General features: G+C 37.6%; 1 protein-coding gene across 16 annotated transcripts in view; it reads left to right on the top strand.

The window, feature by feature from the left end:
- The window catches only part of TMEM117 (transmembrane protein 117), a 234518-nt gene that overhangs the window by 192579 nt on the left and 23405 nt on the right, over positions 1 to 18534 (top strand). The window contains exon 7 of one of the 16 annotated variants that reach the window (XM_072654284.1): positions 58 to 4802. The exons of the other annotated variants lie outside the window; for them this stretch is intronic. Coding sequence (XP_072510385.1) covers positions 58 to 63 — 6 coding nt within the window. The 3' untranslated portion in view covers positions 64 to 4802. Of the gene's footprint in view, positions 1 to 57; positions 4803 to 18534 lie in introns of those variants that run through there. 16 annotated transcript variants of the gene reach the window in all.

The raw sequence follows: 18534 nt of genomic DNA, 5'->3' as shown, positions 1-18534 counted from the left end.
GAGCAAGTCATATTCAGTGTTTACAATTCACATAAGCCAAACAATTTTCTTTCCTAGGACTGATGACCTTGCCCACATGGATGGTTTCCAGAGGCCTTAGCAGTTTTACAAAATAAAAGGAATTGGCATGGACCCCATGTCTGCCAGCCTCCAAACATACAGGAGGACTATTCTGAATGGGCAGGACCAGTCAAAATAAAGTTTTTACTCCATTCCTTTCTTTCTACACACAGTAATCAATTAACAATTTTAGGTTTAGCATTAAAGCAGTAACTTCAAATAACTTAGTTAACAATCTTACAACTTTTATAAATGATAGCCAGATTTTTTTAGCTGTAACTTCCTTAACAGGTAAAAGTGGAAATACCTTGTTTTCTAAATAACAATTATAAAACATTATAAGACAAGGTTAGCAGGGCTGATAAAATTTAAAATAACATAACTGGTTTTACACAATTTTCCCAACATCTTTTAGTTTCAACAAAATTCAGATTAAAAATTGTTTTCTCTAATACCATTTCTGGATTACAGTAGTCACTCAGTTTTTTACAATATAAGACAATTTTACTACAACTCAGTAACACAAATAGTGAACTTTAGGTGGCATTAATTACATTTCCAAATCATCACATATGAATATTATTAATAGAAGACTGGGCTTACTAGATGTAGAGGCTGGTTGACTTGTGATCTCATACTGCTGTGGCCCATCCCCTACTCTTGGGAAGGATAACTTAAATACCCTACTGTTCTTTAGCACTCTCTTCCCTTGATCTAATCTTGGATGAGAGGAGTTAACAGAATCTGCTAAAATGTTTTTAGCTGTCCTAATTATTCACTGCAGCCCTAGCTTGCTAGTCAGAGCCAGGACAACAGAGTAAAAAGATCTTAATAATTGTAACTTTTACTCAAGTAAACTTCACTTCTGTGTCCACTCCTTAAAAACTTCTTCAAAGCTTTATCTTCGAGGTGTGTTTTTTCATTTCTATGCATTTTCTTAATTTGCTTTAGTACCCAATAATACAACAAATTCTGACCTGTCTTAAACATCCAATTAGGAGGGACATGTTTCACTCAAAATGTGACCAGAATAACTGCCTTTTGGTTATTTCCCATTAAACAAAAACTTTTCTCTTTTAGGTGAGGCATGAAATGATTAAACGCTAGTTGGTCTGCCTCTCTGATATGAGGGAAAAAGTTTTTCCGATTTCTTCTTGTCTTTCTCCCCACCTTTACAACCTGTCCAGGGTTAAAAGGTAGAAAGAGAGAGAGAATTTTACCAACAACTTTCCAACAATTTCCAAAACTTTTATGTTTTCCTTAAACTTTGTACCCATGTGGTACTCCTAGTGGGCTTTGATTAAAGCCCCTTCAAAACTGCACATACATTATTTCTTTCTATTTCTGATCTGAAACTGCCTTTAGCAATCATATAAACTGAATAATATAAGATTTGTTTTCTCTCTTTGTCTCTGCCATCCTTTTCTCTGATGCTGTAGCAATCAGAGACAGGGGAAGAGGGGGAAGGAAAGAGATAACAGTCCCGCTGCAGTGAAGTTGGCTGCATTAGTCACACAGACACATGGAGACAGAACTCATATACAGACAATGAAAAGAAGAATCTAAAAACTGAGAAAAGATCATGATAGGAAAGTAATCCCCCCAGAGAGCCTAATGTTCACCAAAGTTCCCCAGACTTTCCAAATTTTGTGTGCCATGGGTCAGGGCCACCATTCCGCTTTCACTTCATGTCCCTGTTCTGGGCACCAATTGCCAGCAACTGGTGCATCAGAGGCACGATGGGGGCTAGGCGAGCCTGTACCAATAAACCATGATTGGTTTATTCATCTGAGGGTCAAGTTTATATACTCTCTCAAGCAAGCAAGCAAACATGGTTATTCCCATGAGAACACTTTTAGTTTACATCTTTTACTTCCTTATCTTAGTTCCTTCTGCGTAACAACCTCAGGAAACACAATCATGGTCAGGATGATCTCATCTTTGCTTATCAAGAATGGGATGGTGTGCCAATCCTGAGAATGTCAGCCTTTACGCTAGTACAAGTCTCAAGTAAAACCTGGACAGTACCTCACATTCCAGACACCATCAGTACTGGCTCTCTACATTATAGAACAATTGTTTTTCATTACATTCATATACCATAACTTCTTCAGTCATTTCCTAGTTGATGAGCATCCCCTCAATTTCCAATTTTTGGCAACCACAAAAAGAGTGGCAATGTTTTTTTTGGATGTGGGTACTTTTCCCTTCTTTATGATCTCTTTGGGATACAGATCTAGTAGTGTTATTTCTAGATAAAAGGTTATGCACAGTTTGTTTGCCCTTTAGGCATAGCTCCACATTGCTCTCCAAAATGGTTGGATCAATTCACAAATCCTCCAACAATGCATTAATATTCTCATTTTCCTACATCTTTTCCAATATTTATCATTTTTCAATATTTTGGCTGTAAGGTGGTGTATTAGGGTTGTTTTAATTTTCATTTCTCTATTCAGTGGTGATTTAGAACATTTTTATATGATTATAGATAGTTTTAAATCCTTCACTAAAAAGTACCTGTTCTTTGACCATTTATCAATAGGGTAATAGATTGTATTGTTATAAATTTGACTCAGTTCTCCATATGTTTTAGAAAATGAGGCCTTTATCAGAAACAATGGCTGTAAAAATCATTTTCCAGCTTTCTGCTTTCTTTCTAATCTTAGTTAAATTGGTTTTATTTATGCAAAACCTGTTTGATTTAATGTAATTACAATTATACATTTTGCATTTAATAATATTTTTTATCTTTGTTTGACTACAAATTCTTCCTTTCTCCATAGATTTGACTGGTACACTATCTTTGTTTTTCTAATTTTCTTATGGTGTCACCCTTTATGTCTAATTTGTATATTCAAGATTTGTATTTCTTGGCTTAGGTTATGAAATATTAGTCTGTGGTTAGTTTCTGCCACACTGTTTTCCAGTTTTCCCAGAAGTTTTTGTCAAATAGCCCAGGGGCTGGAGTCTTTGAGTTTATCAAACAGTAGATTGCTATAGTCATTTTATATTAAGTCTTGTGTACCTAACCTGTTCCACTGATTGACCACTCTTTTTCTTAGCTAGTACCAAATATTTTTAAAGATTGCCTCTTTATAATGTGGTTTTAGATCTTGCGTGTTATTTCACTTTCCTTTGCATTTTTTTCATCAATTTACTTGATATTCTGGACCTTTTGTTCTTCCAGGTGAACTTTGTTATTATTTTTCTCACTCTGTAAAATAACTTTTGGTAATTTGATTGGTATGGCACTGAATAAGTAAATTCATTTAGGTCAAATTGTTGAATTGTCTTATTATAATATTAACTAGGGCTACTTAGGAGCAATTGATGTTTTTCCAGTTGTTTAGATCTGCCTTTATTTCTGTGAAAGGTGGTTTGTAATTGTCTTTGTCTTGTCTACAGATATTTTAAATGGAGTTTCTATTTCTATCTCTTGGTGCTGGGTTTTGTTGGTCTTATATAGAAATTCTGATGATTTATGTGAGTTTATTTTATATGCTACACATTTGCTGAAATTGTTAATAATTTTAGCTAGTTTTTAGCTGATTCTCTAGGATTCTCTAATTCTCATCATATCATCTGCAAAAAATCATAATTTTGTTTTTATCATTGCCTATTCTGATTCCTCCAATTTCTTTTTTCTTCTCTTATTGCTAAAGCTAACATTTCTAGTACAATATTGAATAACAGTGGTGATAATGGACATTTTAGTTTCATCCCCAGTGTTAGTGGGAATGCTTCTAGCTTATCTCCATTGCATGTAATGCTTGTTGATGGTTTTTAGATAGATACTGCCTATCATTTTAAGGAAAAACCCATTACTCTTATGCTCTCTAATGTTTTTATAGGAATGAATGCTGTATCTTGTCAAAAGCTTTTTATGCATCTATTTAGAGAATCATATGATTTGTATTAGTTTTGTTATTGATATGGTCAATTATTTTGATAGTCTTACCAATATTAAAACAGTTGTGCATTCTTAGTGTAATTCCCCCCTGGTCATAGTGTATTATGCTCATGATAAATTGCTGTAATCTATTTGCAAACATTTTATTTAAAAATTTTGCATCAATATTCGTTAGGGAATTTGTCTATAATTTTCCTTCTGTGTTTTGGCTCTTCCTGGTTTTGGTATTAGCACCATATTTATGTAATAAGAGGAATTTGGTAGGATTTTTTCTTTGCCAATTTTCCCAAATAGTTTATATCTATTGGAATTAATCTTTAAATGTTTGGTAGAATTGACTTGTAAATCCATCTGGCTCTAGAGATTTTTTCTTAGGGAGTTTATTGATGGATTGTTCAATTTCTTTTTTTAAAAATGGATTATTTAAGTATTTTATTTCCTCTTCTTTTAGTATGGGCAATTTATATTTTTTGTAAAAATTCCTACATTTCACTTAGATTGTCAGATTTATTGGCATACAGCTGGGGCAAAATATCTTCTAATTATTGCTTTAATTTCCTCTTCATTGATGATGAATTCACTCTTTTCTTTTTTTAATAAAATTAACCAAAGGTTTATCTATTTTATTGGTTTTTTTTCATAAAACAATCTCAGTTTTAATTCAATAATTTTCTTAATTTCAATTTTACTAATCTCTCCTTTGCCTTTCAGGATTTGTAACTTAGTATTTAGTTGGAGATTTTTCATTTGTTCTTTTTTTAGCTTTTTTAGTTGTATGTCAAATTTATTGATCTCTTTCTCTATTTTCTTCATGTAAGCATTTAGAGATATGAAATTTTTTGCTTCAGAGTTCTGGTATATTGTCTCATTACTGTCATGCTCTTTGATGAAGTTGCTGATTGTTTCTATTTGTTGTTTGACTTACATTCTTTTGAATTAGAATATTTATTTTTCAATTAATTTTTAGACTATCTTTCCATGGCCATTTGTTACATGTAATTTTTATTACATCATGATGTGAAAAGGATGAATTTAATATTTCTGACTTTCTGCATTGGACTGTGAGATTTTTATGCCCTAATACATGGTCAATTTTTGTGTAGGTGCCATGTACGACTGAAAAAAAGGTATATTCCTTTTCATCTCCATTCACTTTTCTCCAGAGGTTTATCATATTTAACTTTCCTAAAATTCTATTCACCTCCTTAATGTCTTTCTTGGGTATTTTGTGGTTAGTTTTATCTGTTTCTAAGTGGGGAAGGTTGAGGTACCCCACTTTGCATAGGTTTTCTGCCTATTTTGTCTTACAACTCAACTTTTCTGGGAATGTGAATGTCACACTTTTTGGCACATATATGTATTACAATGATATTACTTCATTGTCTATGGTACCTGCACGATTTATTTTCTTTCCTCATCTCTCTTAATTATATCTATTTTTGCTTTTCCTTTGTCTGAGATCAGGATTGCTCCTCCTGCTTTTTTTTTTTTACTTCAGCTGAAGCATAATATATGCTGTTTGAGCCTTTTACCTTTACTCTGCATATATTTCTCTGCTTCAAATATGTTTCTTGTAAACAACCTATTGTAGGATTGTGGGTTTTGATACACTCTGTTATCTGATTCTGTTTTACAGAAGAATTCATCTCATCCACATTCACAGTTATGACTACAAACTATGTATTTCCCTTCATCCTATTTTCCCCATTTATTCTTTTCACTCTCCTTTCACCCTGTTCCTCCTCACTAGTGTTTTGCTTCTGACCCCTGCTGCCCTCCATCTGCCCTTCTTTCTATCAGCTCTCCCTTTTCTTTCTCTTTTTTCCTCCTACTTTTCTATAGGGTAAGATAAATTTCCATATCCAAATGAGTGTGTATATCATCACCTTGTTGAGTCAAATCTGATGAGAGTAAGGTTCAAACAATGCTAATCTCCCTCCCTTCTTTCCCTCTACTGTAATAGATTTATTACAGTTACATTGCTTTTCTTGTGATGTAATTAATCCTATTCTACCTTCCTCTTCTCCCAGTACAATCCTTTCATCCTCACCCCCTTAATTCATGTGAGTGTGTGTGTGTGTGTGTGTGTGTGCACGTGTATGCACACACACACACACACACATATATCATCACATCAAGGTCAACTTATACCACACCCTCTGTGTATATTCCTTCTATCTGCCCTCACAGAGATACTTTTCTTAAGAATTACAAGTACCATCTTCCCATGTAGGTATGTAAACAGTTTAATGCTATTGAATGTTTCTTTCTTTCTTGTTCACCTTTTTATACTTCTCTTAAGTCTTTTATTTGAAGATCCAATTTTCTGGTCAGCTGTTGTCTTTTATCAGGAAAGTTTGAAAGTCATCTATTTCATTGAATGTCCATCTTTTCCTCTGAAAGATGAGACTTCCCAATATTGTTTCCTAGGGAAACTGGGGAGAGCTCAGGCAACTTCCTGACTTCTCTCTGCCATCTTGACTCCCAGTTAATACAACTGAGTAACAGCAAAGAGAAAAGATTATACTCATTTTTGGAAGGTAGGCGATTTTTGGATATAATCCTACCTGCTTTGACTTCTGGTATATCATAGTCCAAGCCTTCCACTCCATTAAAATGGTAGCTGCTAAATCTCCCGTGATTCTGACCGTGGCTTCACTGTCAGTATTTTCTTGTTTTTACCTGGAAGCTCTGGAATTCAGTTATAATATTCCTGGGAGTTTTCATTTTGGGATCTATTTCAGCAGGTGATTGATGGATTCTTTCTGTTTCTACTTTGTCCTATGGTTTTAAGATATCTCACCAGTTTTCTTTTAGAATTCCCTAAAATATTATGCCTATGCTTTTTTTTTTTCCTTCACAGCTTTTAGGTGGAAAAATAATTCTTAAATAATCTCTTCTTGATCTATTTTCCAGATTAGTTGTTTTCTTGATAAGATATTTTGCATTTTCTTCTATTTTTCAGTCTTTTGCATTTATCTTATTTCTTGATATCTCATGATGTCATTAGTTTCCACTTGACAACTTCTAATTTTAAGGAAATTATTTTCTTTGGTGAGGCTTGTAATTCTTTTACCATTTGGCCATTCTGATTTTTGAAGAGGTGGTTTTTTCCCAGTATTTTTTTCCCTTAACTTTTACCAAGCTGTTACTTTTTTTTTATAACTTTCTTTTATTTCTTAATATAATTTATCTTCAGTTTTCAACATTTACTTTTACAAGATTTTGAATTCCAAATTTTCTCCCTATCTCTTCCTTTCCTCCACCTCAGGACAGTGTGCCTCACAACCACCCCTTTCTCCAATCTGCCCTCCCTTCTTTCATCCTCCTTCTCCTATCCCCCTTCCTTCTATTTTCCCGTAAGGCAAGATAGCTTTCTATACCCCATTTCCTATATAACGTATTTCCCAGTTACATGCAAAAACAATTTTTAATATTTATTCTTAAGGCTGTGTGTTCCACATTCTCTCCTTTCTTCTCTCCCCACCCACCCTAATTGAGAAATCAAACAATTCAATATAGGTCATACATGTGTGGCCATGCAAGAAACTCTTCCATAACAGTCATGTTGTAAAAGGCTAACCACATTTCCCTCTGTCCTGTCCTGCCTTCCATTTATTCTATTCTCTCTCTTGACCTGTCCCCCCAAAATAGTATTTGCTTCTGATTACCCAATTTGCCATCCCTTCTATTATCCTCCCTCTGCTATCCCCTTCTACCCTGCAAGGTAAGATAGATTTCCATACCCAACTGCATGTGTTTTATTCCATCTTTAAACCATATCTGAAGCAGTAAAGCTCACTTATTCCCTCTCACCCCCCCCTTTCCCTCCATTATAAAAGCTCTTTCTTGCCTCTTTTATGTGAGATAATTTGCTACATTTTACTTCTCCCTTTCTCTTTCTCCTAGTAGATTCCTCTCAACACTTAATTGTATTTTTTAGGTATCTTCCCTTGATAGTCAGCTCACCCTGTGCCCTATGTCTATATATGTGTATATGTGTGTATATACATATATACACAGACATATAAATATATACACATATATACACATATATAAAATACACATACATATATGAGACCATTTCATATTTCTCTGGGAGGCTTTGGACATACGAACCTTGCCTTTGTTGTCTTCTTCCATTTGTATGCTTTGATCTTCCCTTGGTGGTATGCTCTGATGTTCTTCATCTTAAGAAAATAACTTTTTACCAAGAAAATAACCTTCCATATTCTTCTTTTTCCCTGTTTTGGTCTCAGCCAATTATTTATCTTTTGAGCTCTTTGTTAATTGGAAGGTGTACTGCCCCAAGTTTCAGAGATTTTGTGTAGCTTTCTTCAGAATATCTCTCAGGACCTGTAAATTCTCAGTTTTTCCAACGTAGTATGATCAAAGGAGAAGTGTTTCTTTCTCTCCTGGTCTGCACTCTGGTCTGTGAACAATCACAAGCACTCTTTTCTACCTTAAAACTGTGAGCAGGATTTCTTCTCTACAACTGCCACCAACTCTGCCATGCCAGCACTCCTCCTCACCCCAAGATCACCACCTAGGACTGCGACCCAGATTAGCTGCTTGATTCCTCCATTGTCTGTAGGCTGAGAGCTCCAGAAGCAGCTACTGATGCTGCAGAGGCTGCCATCACCTTGGGACTGGGCCTGGAGCCCAATCATATTCTTCTCTCACCCAAGTGAGAGAGCTTTCCCACTGACCTTTGAAGCTGCCTTTGACATTTATGGGTTGAGAAGTCTGGAGGCTGCTACATCTGCCAGTGATTCAGTGCCATGATGCCTGCTCCAGTTCCATTCTTGCCAGAGTGGCCCACCTTGGACTGGGCTCTATTTTGAGCCTGGTGCAACAGACCCTTCCTGTCAGATTTCCAGAGTGTCTTGGGCTAGAAATCTGTTTCATTCTGTCATTTTGTGGTTTCTCCTGCTCTAGAATATGTTTAGAATAATTTTTGCAGGTATTTTGAGTGGCTTGGGGGGAGAGTTCAGGCATGTTCCTGCTTCTACTCTGCCATCTTAACTCTGCCCCTTTTCATAATTTTCTTTCATAGAACTCTTTCCCCCCAGTTTTTTCTACTGCTTCTATTTGTATTTAAAACCATTTTTAGTTCTCTTTAAAAATTTTAAATTCTTCTAGGAATTCTTTTTGGACTTGTATCCAGTTCACCTTTTTTCTTTAACCTTTACTTACATATTTTTGCATATCATTATCTTCTTAGTTTGTGTCTTGACCTTTCCTTTCACCTTGGAAGTTTTTATGGTCAGGTTCCTTTTTTGTTGTTTCCTTATTATCCCAGCCTACTTCTTGATTTTGTACTTTCTTTTATACTTTTATAGTTGGGTTTTGCTGACCTCTGATGGCATAGCTAGTCTGAACTTCTATCTTTTATGTCTTTTTGCTGCTTTGACAGCTCAAACTGAAGACTTGTAAGCTTTTGGTGCTTCCAATGTAGCTTGATCCAAGGAGAGTGCTGTTTATTGCCTTCCTGGTCTATATTCTGATTCGTACACAGGTTGGGCCTCTACTTTCTTGTGACCCTGAACTGGACTCTCTGCTTTGGTATAGTGAACCAGAATTTACCGCAGTTTTCAATCTCCTTACCATCTGAGTGCCCAGCTCCTCCCTGTCACCACTACTGCAGCCATAACACAATATGCCCCTTCCCTCATTGCTATTTTCACTTGCTGCATTCCTAGCTAGCCCCCACCTTAGTGTCTTCTGACCTCTCTTTCTGTCTTCCTAAACTTCCAAAGACTGCATGCATTGTAGAAGAAGTATAGTCTATAATGAGAGATAGGGATCTTACAATAGAAGAAGAACACTTCTTCTAGAAGATAATCCTATTTTTGGGAAAATGAAATTGAAGCTCTTGGGGGAAACTGGCACCCAGAAGGGTACCAGAGTTTTGTTTCAAAGAGGAAACTTCATGGTAAATGGAAGAGAATTTTATCATGGTGGGCAGGCAAATGACAAGTCGACCTCATAATTTGGATATAGGGTAATTTACACCATACATAATGTGTCTATATTCTTTACTAAACTCATTAATTGATGATCCTATGTGTGGGGAACAACAGGAAAAAAAAGATTGTGGGGCAAAATCTACAAAGAAAATAACATAGAAATTAGTTAGAACAGGGCATTGAAACTTGGTACTTTAAAAGACTTAATTCCATGGGGAACATAAAGTGGAGAAAGAAGAAATAAGTTTATAGTGCCCCTACCCTTGTGGCCTCTTCTAATTGGTGAATTCCTCCTCCAAACCTCCATATGAGGAAGTGCCATCATCAGCCAGGCTCACCTCTAACATATCTCAGCTCTTGACTCTGAAGCGCTTTTCTGCTTTGTCCCTCCAAGGGAACCTTTCCCCCTACAACTCTGATTTTCAACCCTTTCATTTGAATGTAAGCTTCTCAGACTTCAAAGGCTATCTTTCTTTTTGCTTGTATTTCTGTTCTCAATGTTTTGAACAGTAGATGACACATAGTTAGCATTTAATAAATCTTCCACCAACTCTAATCTCTAATCTGACTTCCAGTTACCCGATGGTCTCTAATCCCTATGAAAGGATCCTTTATTTCCTATTACAGGGGAGGCTTTCTTTTATTTTCCAAAAATGCTTGTAGTTTGGGAAGATTTTTTTTTGCAAGCAATAAAGACATTTGCTACAGACACCAAACAGCAACCTATTGATAACTTTGTAAAAATGATGTTTGTCAAATTGTAGCAGCATGTATTTCAAAGTATCGAAGAAAGTGAATTACTCAGTTTAATTATAAATTGTACCACAAAGATCCCAAATTTCAGTGGAGCAATATAAAGACAGAGCTGTTCTTCTTTGAGCAAAAACTCACCTAGACCAGATTCTGTTCACACTCTAAAACAGAAGTTGGGTGGGATCCTGCTCAAGATCAAGGAGCATGTTCCCTGAGGGTTAGGGAACATCTCATCAATCAGCTGTGGCCTTCAGAAACTGACCAACCGATCTACAGAGGTTGGTCCCTAAATTAGGAAATAAAGGAGAAAAAGCCTTAATATTAATTTAATAATTGGGGTTTATATAATAACAAAATTATAATTTCTCTCAAAACTGTTCTTAGATTTGTATTTTTAAACAATCCATTACATCCTCTTTTGTCTTGAAAATTATGAGACAATAAAAAACAAGGTAGTTTAATGTTGCTCACTCAAAGCAATGACATGGCTTCTCCCCAGTTTTGTCATTAATTGGTCAACAATTGTTGTGTTTGTCCTTCATTCTAGAAGAGGACCATAACATCAAGATGATGACATGACTTGCAGTTGACTTTGATTTGAGTGAGGGAGGGCTGTGCAAGGTCTCCAACCTCACTTTCTTCTCCTGAGCTTTCTGGGTCCAGTGACCTTATATTCATCAGGACGACTGGAGATGGCCCAGGATACAATATCACATTCTTACTTTGAGTGAGATACACCCATTCAATGAATAGGCTTCTTTAAGTTTCTCAAAGGATGGCCCCTTTAATTAAAAAAAAAATCAAACATGGAGGGGAAGACCCTCTGGGTTCCTGGGTAAAACAAACAATTACTATTTAGTTATTACATTCACTCTGTGGTAGGTGGGTAGGGACTTGTTTTCCAGTCTGTGAGCTCCAGAGTGAATTGGGTTTAAGACTTGATCTTTGAGCAAGAAATGTAGCCAGTAAACCCAAAGGAAGAAAGGCAGCTTTTGGCCATGGTGTATACCTTCCCCTGGCTAAAACATGGAAGGGGCAGTGAGGGGAGGGAAGGGAAGAGGAAGAGAGGAGCTGCTACTCACTCACATGGAGAAAATGGATTTTAATAAAAAATAGAGGGATTTCAAACATTACTGATGCAAAGACCAGAGCTGACTACAAAATCTGACATTCCAACACAAGATTCAAGAGACACATAAACAGATAAACATGAATGAGAAATCATAAGGAAATTAACAAACCAGTCTAAACTGGACTCTCAATATACCTCTAGATATAGGGAGGTAGCTTCATGAAGTCAAACAACTACTTGAAATTTAACATTTGAGTTTTCTTAGGTAATAGCACTATCTGGGATAACATAGGCAGGCAAAATTTAGGGTGACAAAAAGGTAGGGAGATTTTTTTTGAAAAGTAAAATAATGAATCTCATTCTCCAATGTAATTACTGTTCTATCTAGTTCAGTGGTAGAGAACAACAGGAAGAACTGAATTAGATTTGAATGGGGACAACACATAAAGTTGTATGGTACTCAGGTAGGGGAAAATTATAGGGATGATAAGTAAAGCCATAGGAGAATAGATTGACATACTCTTCTCAGGAGGAAAATTCCAGAATTCATTATAATTCCAGAATTGGGGAACTGGCAGTAGAGGGATGAGAATCATGGAGTAACAGCAAAGTGAATAACAAGAGGATGGCTGGGAGGGGTAGGGGACTTCCTGGAACCCAGATGGCAGAGTAAGGAATACATTTTTGGACTCTTAAACAACCAGAAAATAGTACCCCAGGAAAAATCCTGGGACCGTAGAGCCAGCAGAAAGATGGGATAGAGCAGACTCTCAGCCAGGGAAACTTGGAGGATCAGCAAGAAAAGTGCATTTCACTAAAGTAAAAGGGGAGCTCATTCCAGGACAAAAAGTGTCACAGCAAGCTGGCAGAAAGCATCACCTCAGCAAACCAGGAAGAGATCCTTAGCCTCATAGTGATGGAGCAGGCAAATGCCAACACCAGCAACCACCCCCACCCCACCCCCCTCATGGCTTAGCATAACTAGAAGTGGCAGACTTCAGCTCAGAGAACCACTACATGCACCAGTGCAGCCCCAGTGAGCAGGTGTCCTTGAGCAGCAGACCTCCCTGTGCTTCAGCACAGCCCCAAGGAGACATGGAAAAACCCCATCTGACCTCAGCACATGCTAGACACTGCCACTAGGATCCCCAATTCAGCACCACATAAGCTTCCATACCCCCAGAACCCCCAGCTGCCAGCACACAAAGCCAGTGACCAGGCCCGTGGTCACCTACACCAGAAGCTTGGGACAGTGCCCCCTGTGCTTCAGCAGGAAAGCTCAAATTTAAAAGCCAGGAAATAGATAAACATCATGAGCAAGAAGAAAAAAAGAACACTGACCATAGAGAATTATTATGGTGCTAGAGGAGATCAAAACACAAACTCAGAAGAGGACAACATTGTCAATATACCTACCTCTGAAAACTCAAAGGGAAATATGAATTGGTCCCAAAGCCAAACAACCTTCTTGGAAAATCCCAAGGATTTTAAAAGTCAAAGAAGAGAGGTAGAAGAAAAATTGGGAAAATAAATGAGAGGTATGCAAGAGAGAGCCAAAAACTTGGAAAAGGAATGACAAAATTGATTAAAATAACTCCTCAAAAATACAATTAGATGAATGGAAAAAGAGGCACAAAAATCCACTGAAGAGAAAAATTCCTTGAAAAATAGAATTGGTCAAATGAAAAGAGAGGTACAAAAGTTAACTGAAGAAAACACTTCATTAAAAATTAGAACTGAGAAAGTGGAAGCTAATGACCATACAAAACATCAAGAATCAGCCAAATAAAATCAAAGGAATGAACAAAATAGAAAAAAAATGTAAAATACCTCATTTAAAAAAAAAACTTACTGAAAAATAACCCGAGAGATAATTTAAGAACTATTAGTCTAACTGAAAGCCATAATCAAAAAAAGGTCCTGGACAGCATCTTGCAAGAAAACATCTAGCAAAACTTCCCTCATACCCTAAAACAAGAGAATAAAATACTCATTGAAAGAATGCACCAATCATCTTCTGGAAGAGATCCCAAAATGAAAATGCCAAGGAATATTGTAGCCAATTTGCATAATTATCAGATCAAGGAGAAAATAATGCAAGAAGTCAGAAAAAAACAATCTAAATATCATGGAACCACAATCAGGATTACACACAACCTAGCATTTTCTACATTAAAGAATCAGAGGGTTTGGAATGTAACATTCCATAAGGGAAATGAGCTTGAATTACAACCAAGGATCAGCTACCTAATAAAATTGAGCATAATCACTTGGGAGAGAAGAGGTACATTCATTGAAATAGGGAACTTCTAAACCTTCCTGATGAAGATACCAGAGTTCAACAGAAAATTTATTCTTCAGATAGAAGACTCAAGAGAGGCATAAAAAATAAAATAGGGAAAAAAACCCTGTTATTTAATAGGGGTACACTGTTTACATCCCTACATGGGAATATGGTACTTGCAGCTTTTGAGAACTGTATCATTATTATGACATTTTGAAGGTATATACCTAGAGTATATGAGTATATGTTGACTTTGATGTGATGATAAAAAATTAAGTAATTAAAGGATGAAAAAAATTATTGTGCTAGGACAAAAGGAAAGGAGGAGAGATAGAAAAGGGTAAGTTATATCACATGGAGAGGCACAAAGACATTACAGTAGAGGAAAAGAAGGGAAGGAGACAAACATTGTTTGAACTTTGCTCTCATCTGATTTGGCCCAAAGAGTGAATACATATGCACTCACTTAGATACAGAAATATCTTTCCTATAGGAAGTAGAAGGGGAAAGGGGAATGAAAATTAGGTGGTAGAGAGGAAGAAAGAAGTAGCGAGGGAAAGGGGAAAGAAAAGGATGGAGGGGCTGATAGAAGGGAGGACAAGTTGAGGGAGGTGGGGGTCAAAAGCAAAACACTAGTGAGGAGGGAAAAGGAAAAAGGAGAGAGAAAAGCAAAGATGGGGAAATAAGATGGAAAGACACAGTAATCATAACTGTGAATGGGAATGGGAAGAACTCTCCCACAAAATGAAAGTGAATAGCAGAGTGGATTAAAAATCATAATGCTACAATATGTTGTTTACAAGGAACACACATTTGAAGCAGAAACACACACACAGACTAAAAGTAAAAGGCTGAAACAGAATGTGTATGCTTCAGCTAAAGTAAAAAAAGCAGGAGTAAAAATCCTGATCCCAGACAAAGCAAAAATAGATCTAATGTAAGGAACAGATAAGGAAGAAAACTGCATCCTGCTAAAAGGCACCACAGACAGTGAAGTAATATCATTACTAAACATATCTTAGCAGAGAAAGTAAGGGAGTTACAGTAAGAAATAGACAGCAAAACTAAACTAGTAAGAGACCTCAAGCTCCCCCACTCAAACTAGATAAATCTAAGCACAAAATTAGTTACTATCCCCTCCCCACCACCCTGGGGCTTGATCTGGACTGGACAGATGGCAAGCTCCTCTTTCACCCAGATCCCATAACATTTTTCGACTGATCTTTTTGGTATTTGTGCTTTGAGAAGTCTGGAAACCATTAGAGCTGCCAATGATTCAGTTCCCTGAGGCCTGCCGCTGGAAGGTTTGTGCTGGTGTGGTCCATGCCAGATGGCACTCTGCTGCCTACCTGGTGCAAATGACCCTTCCTGTCAACTTTTCAGGTTGTATTGGGCTGGGGATTTGTTTCACTTTGTCATTTTGTGGGTTCTGTAGCTCTAGAATTTGCTTAGAGTCATTTTTTCACAAGTATTTGGAGAACTTCGTGGGAGAGATCAGGCAGTCCCTGCTTTAACTCTGCCATCTTGGCTCCACCCCCCCCCCCCCATAATTCCATTTAATAAATGATAAAACAGATTCAGAAAGTTTTAATGAATTGCCCTGGGTAACTCCGTTGGCAAAGGTCAGAGTTTGGGTCTTAAACCAAGATTTTTTTTATTTCAAGGGTGGTGTTTTTTTCCCCTTCTAAACCATGACTAAATGACCTTTGTGATTTCTTGTGATTCAATTATTTAGTTACATTTTATGATTTTAATATTTCTGTGAAGCTCATGAGGAAAAATGTCTAATAATATACAAATAATTGAAAATCAAAATGAGCGGAGGCAAGATGGCAGACTAGAAAGACACACTTACACAGGGTCTCTCCCCAGAGCCTATAAAATGCCTGTAGAGAGGGACTCTCAACAAATTTTGGAGCAGCAGAAGTGGAGAACAACAGAGTAGAGGAGATTTCCAGCCCATGGTGACCTGAAAGGCCCATGGAAATGTCTGTCGCAGAGCTGAGCGCAGAGCGCAGCCCAGTCCTGGCCAAGCAGTGCGACCCGATGAGACTCTGGGAGGAGGACACCTTGGGGGCGGAATCTTCAGTCCCAACAGCAGGTCCTCAGATCCTTCAACCCACAGGCGCCAAAGGTCAGTGACGGGGTTTTATCAGCTGGCCAGGAAGGGAGAAGGGCCTTCCCATAGCTCCGGCAGCAGGCAGTGGCCACGGAGGCAGCACAGCAGCCCATATGGAAGCTCTATTGTTGGAGCGTAAAAACCCCTGGGGGCACTGAAAAGCTGAGTCTTACCTCAGCCCTGAGTGGAGGCTCTGGCCGAGGTGGTTTTGGCTCACACTGAATGGTGGCCCTGCCCATCCAGTTTATCTGAAAACCAGCCCCCAGTGCTGACTTGGGAACTGGAGGCCAGGTGGCTGTGGAGAGGTAATTGCTAAGACTCTGGGCATAAAAATCCCTCTCTGCATCCAGACCAATACACGCTTGATCATGCCACCTTGGAGGAAGGTCTTGGAGGAGATCTCACAGATTCCCACAGTATACTCTACTCTTGACAAAGGACCCCAAAAGTCAAGTAAATGGTTGGGAAAATGCCCCAAAAAGGGAAAAAAAAACAAGACCATAGAAGGTTACTTTTTTGGTGAACAGATATCTTCTCCCATCCTTTCAGGTGAGGAAGAACAATGCTTACCATCAGGAAAAGACATAAAAGTCAAGGCTTCTGTATCCCAAACATCCAAAATAAATATTCAGTGGACTCAGACCATGGAAGAACTCAAAAAGGAATTTGAAAATCAAATTAGAGAGGTGGAGGAAAAACTAGGAAGAGAAATGAAAGAGATGCAAGAAAAGCATGAGAAGCAGGTCAATACCTTGCTAAAGGAGACCCAAAAAAATGCTGAAGAAAATAACACCTTGAAAAATAGGTTAACTCAATTGGCAAAAGAGGGTCAAAAAGCCAATGAGGAGAAGAATGCTTTAAAAAGCAGAATTAGCCAAATGGAAAAGGAGATCCAAAAGCTCACTGAAGAAAATAGTTCTTTCAAAATTAGAATGGAACAGATGGAGGCTAATGACTTTATGAGAAACCAAGAAATCACAAAACAAGACCAAAAGAATGAAAAAATGGAAGATAATGTGAAATATCTCATTGGAAAAACAACTGACCTGGAAAATAGATCCAGGAGAGAAAATTTAAAAATTATGGGACTACCTGAAAGCCATGATCAAAAAAAAGAGCCTAGTCATCATCTTTCATGAAATTATCAAGGAAAACTGCCCTGAGATTCTAGAACCAGAGGGCAAAATAAGTATTCAAGGAATCCACCAATCACTGCCTCAAAGAGATCCAAAAAGAGAAACTCCTAGGAACATTGTGGCCAAATTCCAGAGTTCCCAGGTCAAGGAGAAAATATTGCAAGCAGCTAGAAAGAAACAATTCAAGTAGGTGGAAATGCAATCAGGATAACACAAGATCTAGCAGCTTCTACATTAAGGGATTGAAGGGCGTGGAATATGATATTCCAGAAGTCAAAGGAACTAGGACTAAAACCAAGAATCACCTACCCAGCAAAACTGAGTATAATACTTCAGGGGAAAAAAATGGTCTTTCAATGAAATAGAGGACTTTCAAGCATTCTTGATGAAAAGACCAGAGCTGAAAAGAAAATTTGACTACCAAACACAAGAATGAAGAAAAGCATGTAAAGGTAAACAGCAAAGAGAAGTCACAAGGGGCTTACTAAAGTTGAACTGTTTACATTCCTACATGGAAAGACAATATTTGTAACTCTTGAAACTTTTCAGTATCTGGGTAGTTGGTGGGATTACACACACACACACACACACACACACACATACACACACATACACACACATAAAGAGAGACAGAGAGCACAGAATGAATTGAATAGGATGGAATCATATCTTTAAAAAATGAAATTAAGTGGTGAGAGAGAAATACATTGGGAGGAGAAGAGAAATGGAATGGGGCAAATTATCTCTCATAAAAGAGGCAAGCAAAAGACCTTTCAGTGGAGGGAAAAAGCGGGGAGGTGAGAGAAAAACATGAAGTTTACTCTCATCACATTCAACTAAAGGAAGGAATAAAATGCACACTCACTTTGGTATGAAAACCTATCTTACAATACAGGAAAGTGGGAGAGAAGGGGATAAGCAGGGTGGGGGGGGGGATGATGGAAGGGAGGGCAGTGGGAGGAGGGAGCAATTTAAAGTAAACACTCTTGGGGAGGGACAGGATCAAAAGAGAGAATAGAAGCAATGGGGGCAGGATAGGATGGAGGGAAATATAGTTAGTCTTACACAACATGACTATTGTCGAAGTCATTTGCAAAACTACACAGATATGGCCTGTATTGAATTGCTTGCCTTCCCAAAGGAAATGGGAGGGGAAGGAGGGATGAAGAGAAGTTGGAACTCAAAGTTTTAGGAACTACTGTCGGGTACTGTTCTTGCTACTAGGAAATAA

This window comes from Notamacropus eugenii, chromosome 3 (genome assembly GCF_028372415.1).
Source record: "Notamacropus eugenii isolate mMacEug1 chromosome 3, mMacEug1.pri_v2, whole genome shotgun sequence".
Classification (NCBI taxonomy): Eukaryota; Metazoa; Chordata; class Mammalia; order Diprotodontia; family Macropodidae; genus Notamacropus; species Notamacropus eugenii.
Note: the sequence above shows the minus strand (reverse complement) of the source record. Positions and strands in the feature narration are given on the sequence as shown.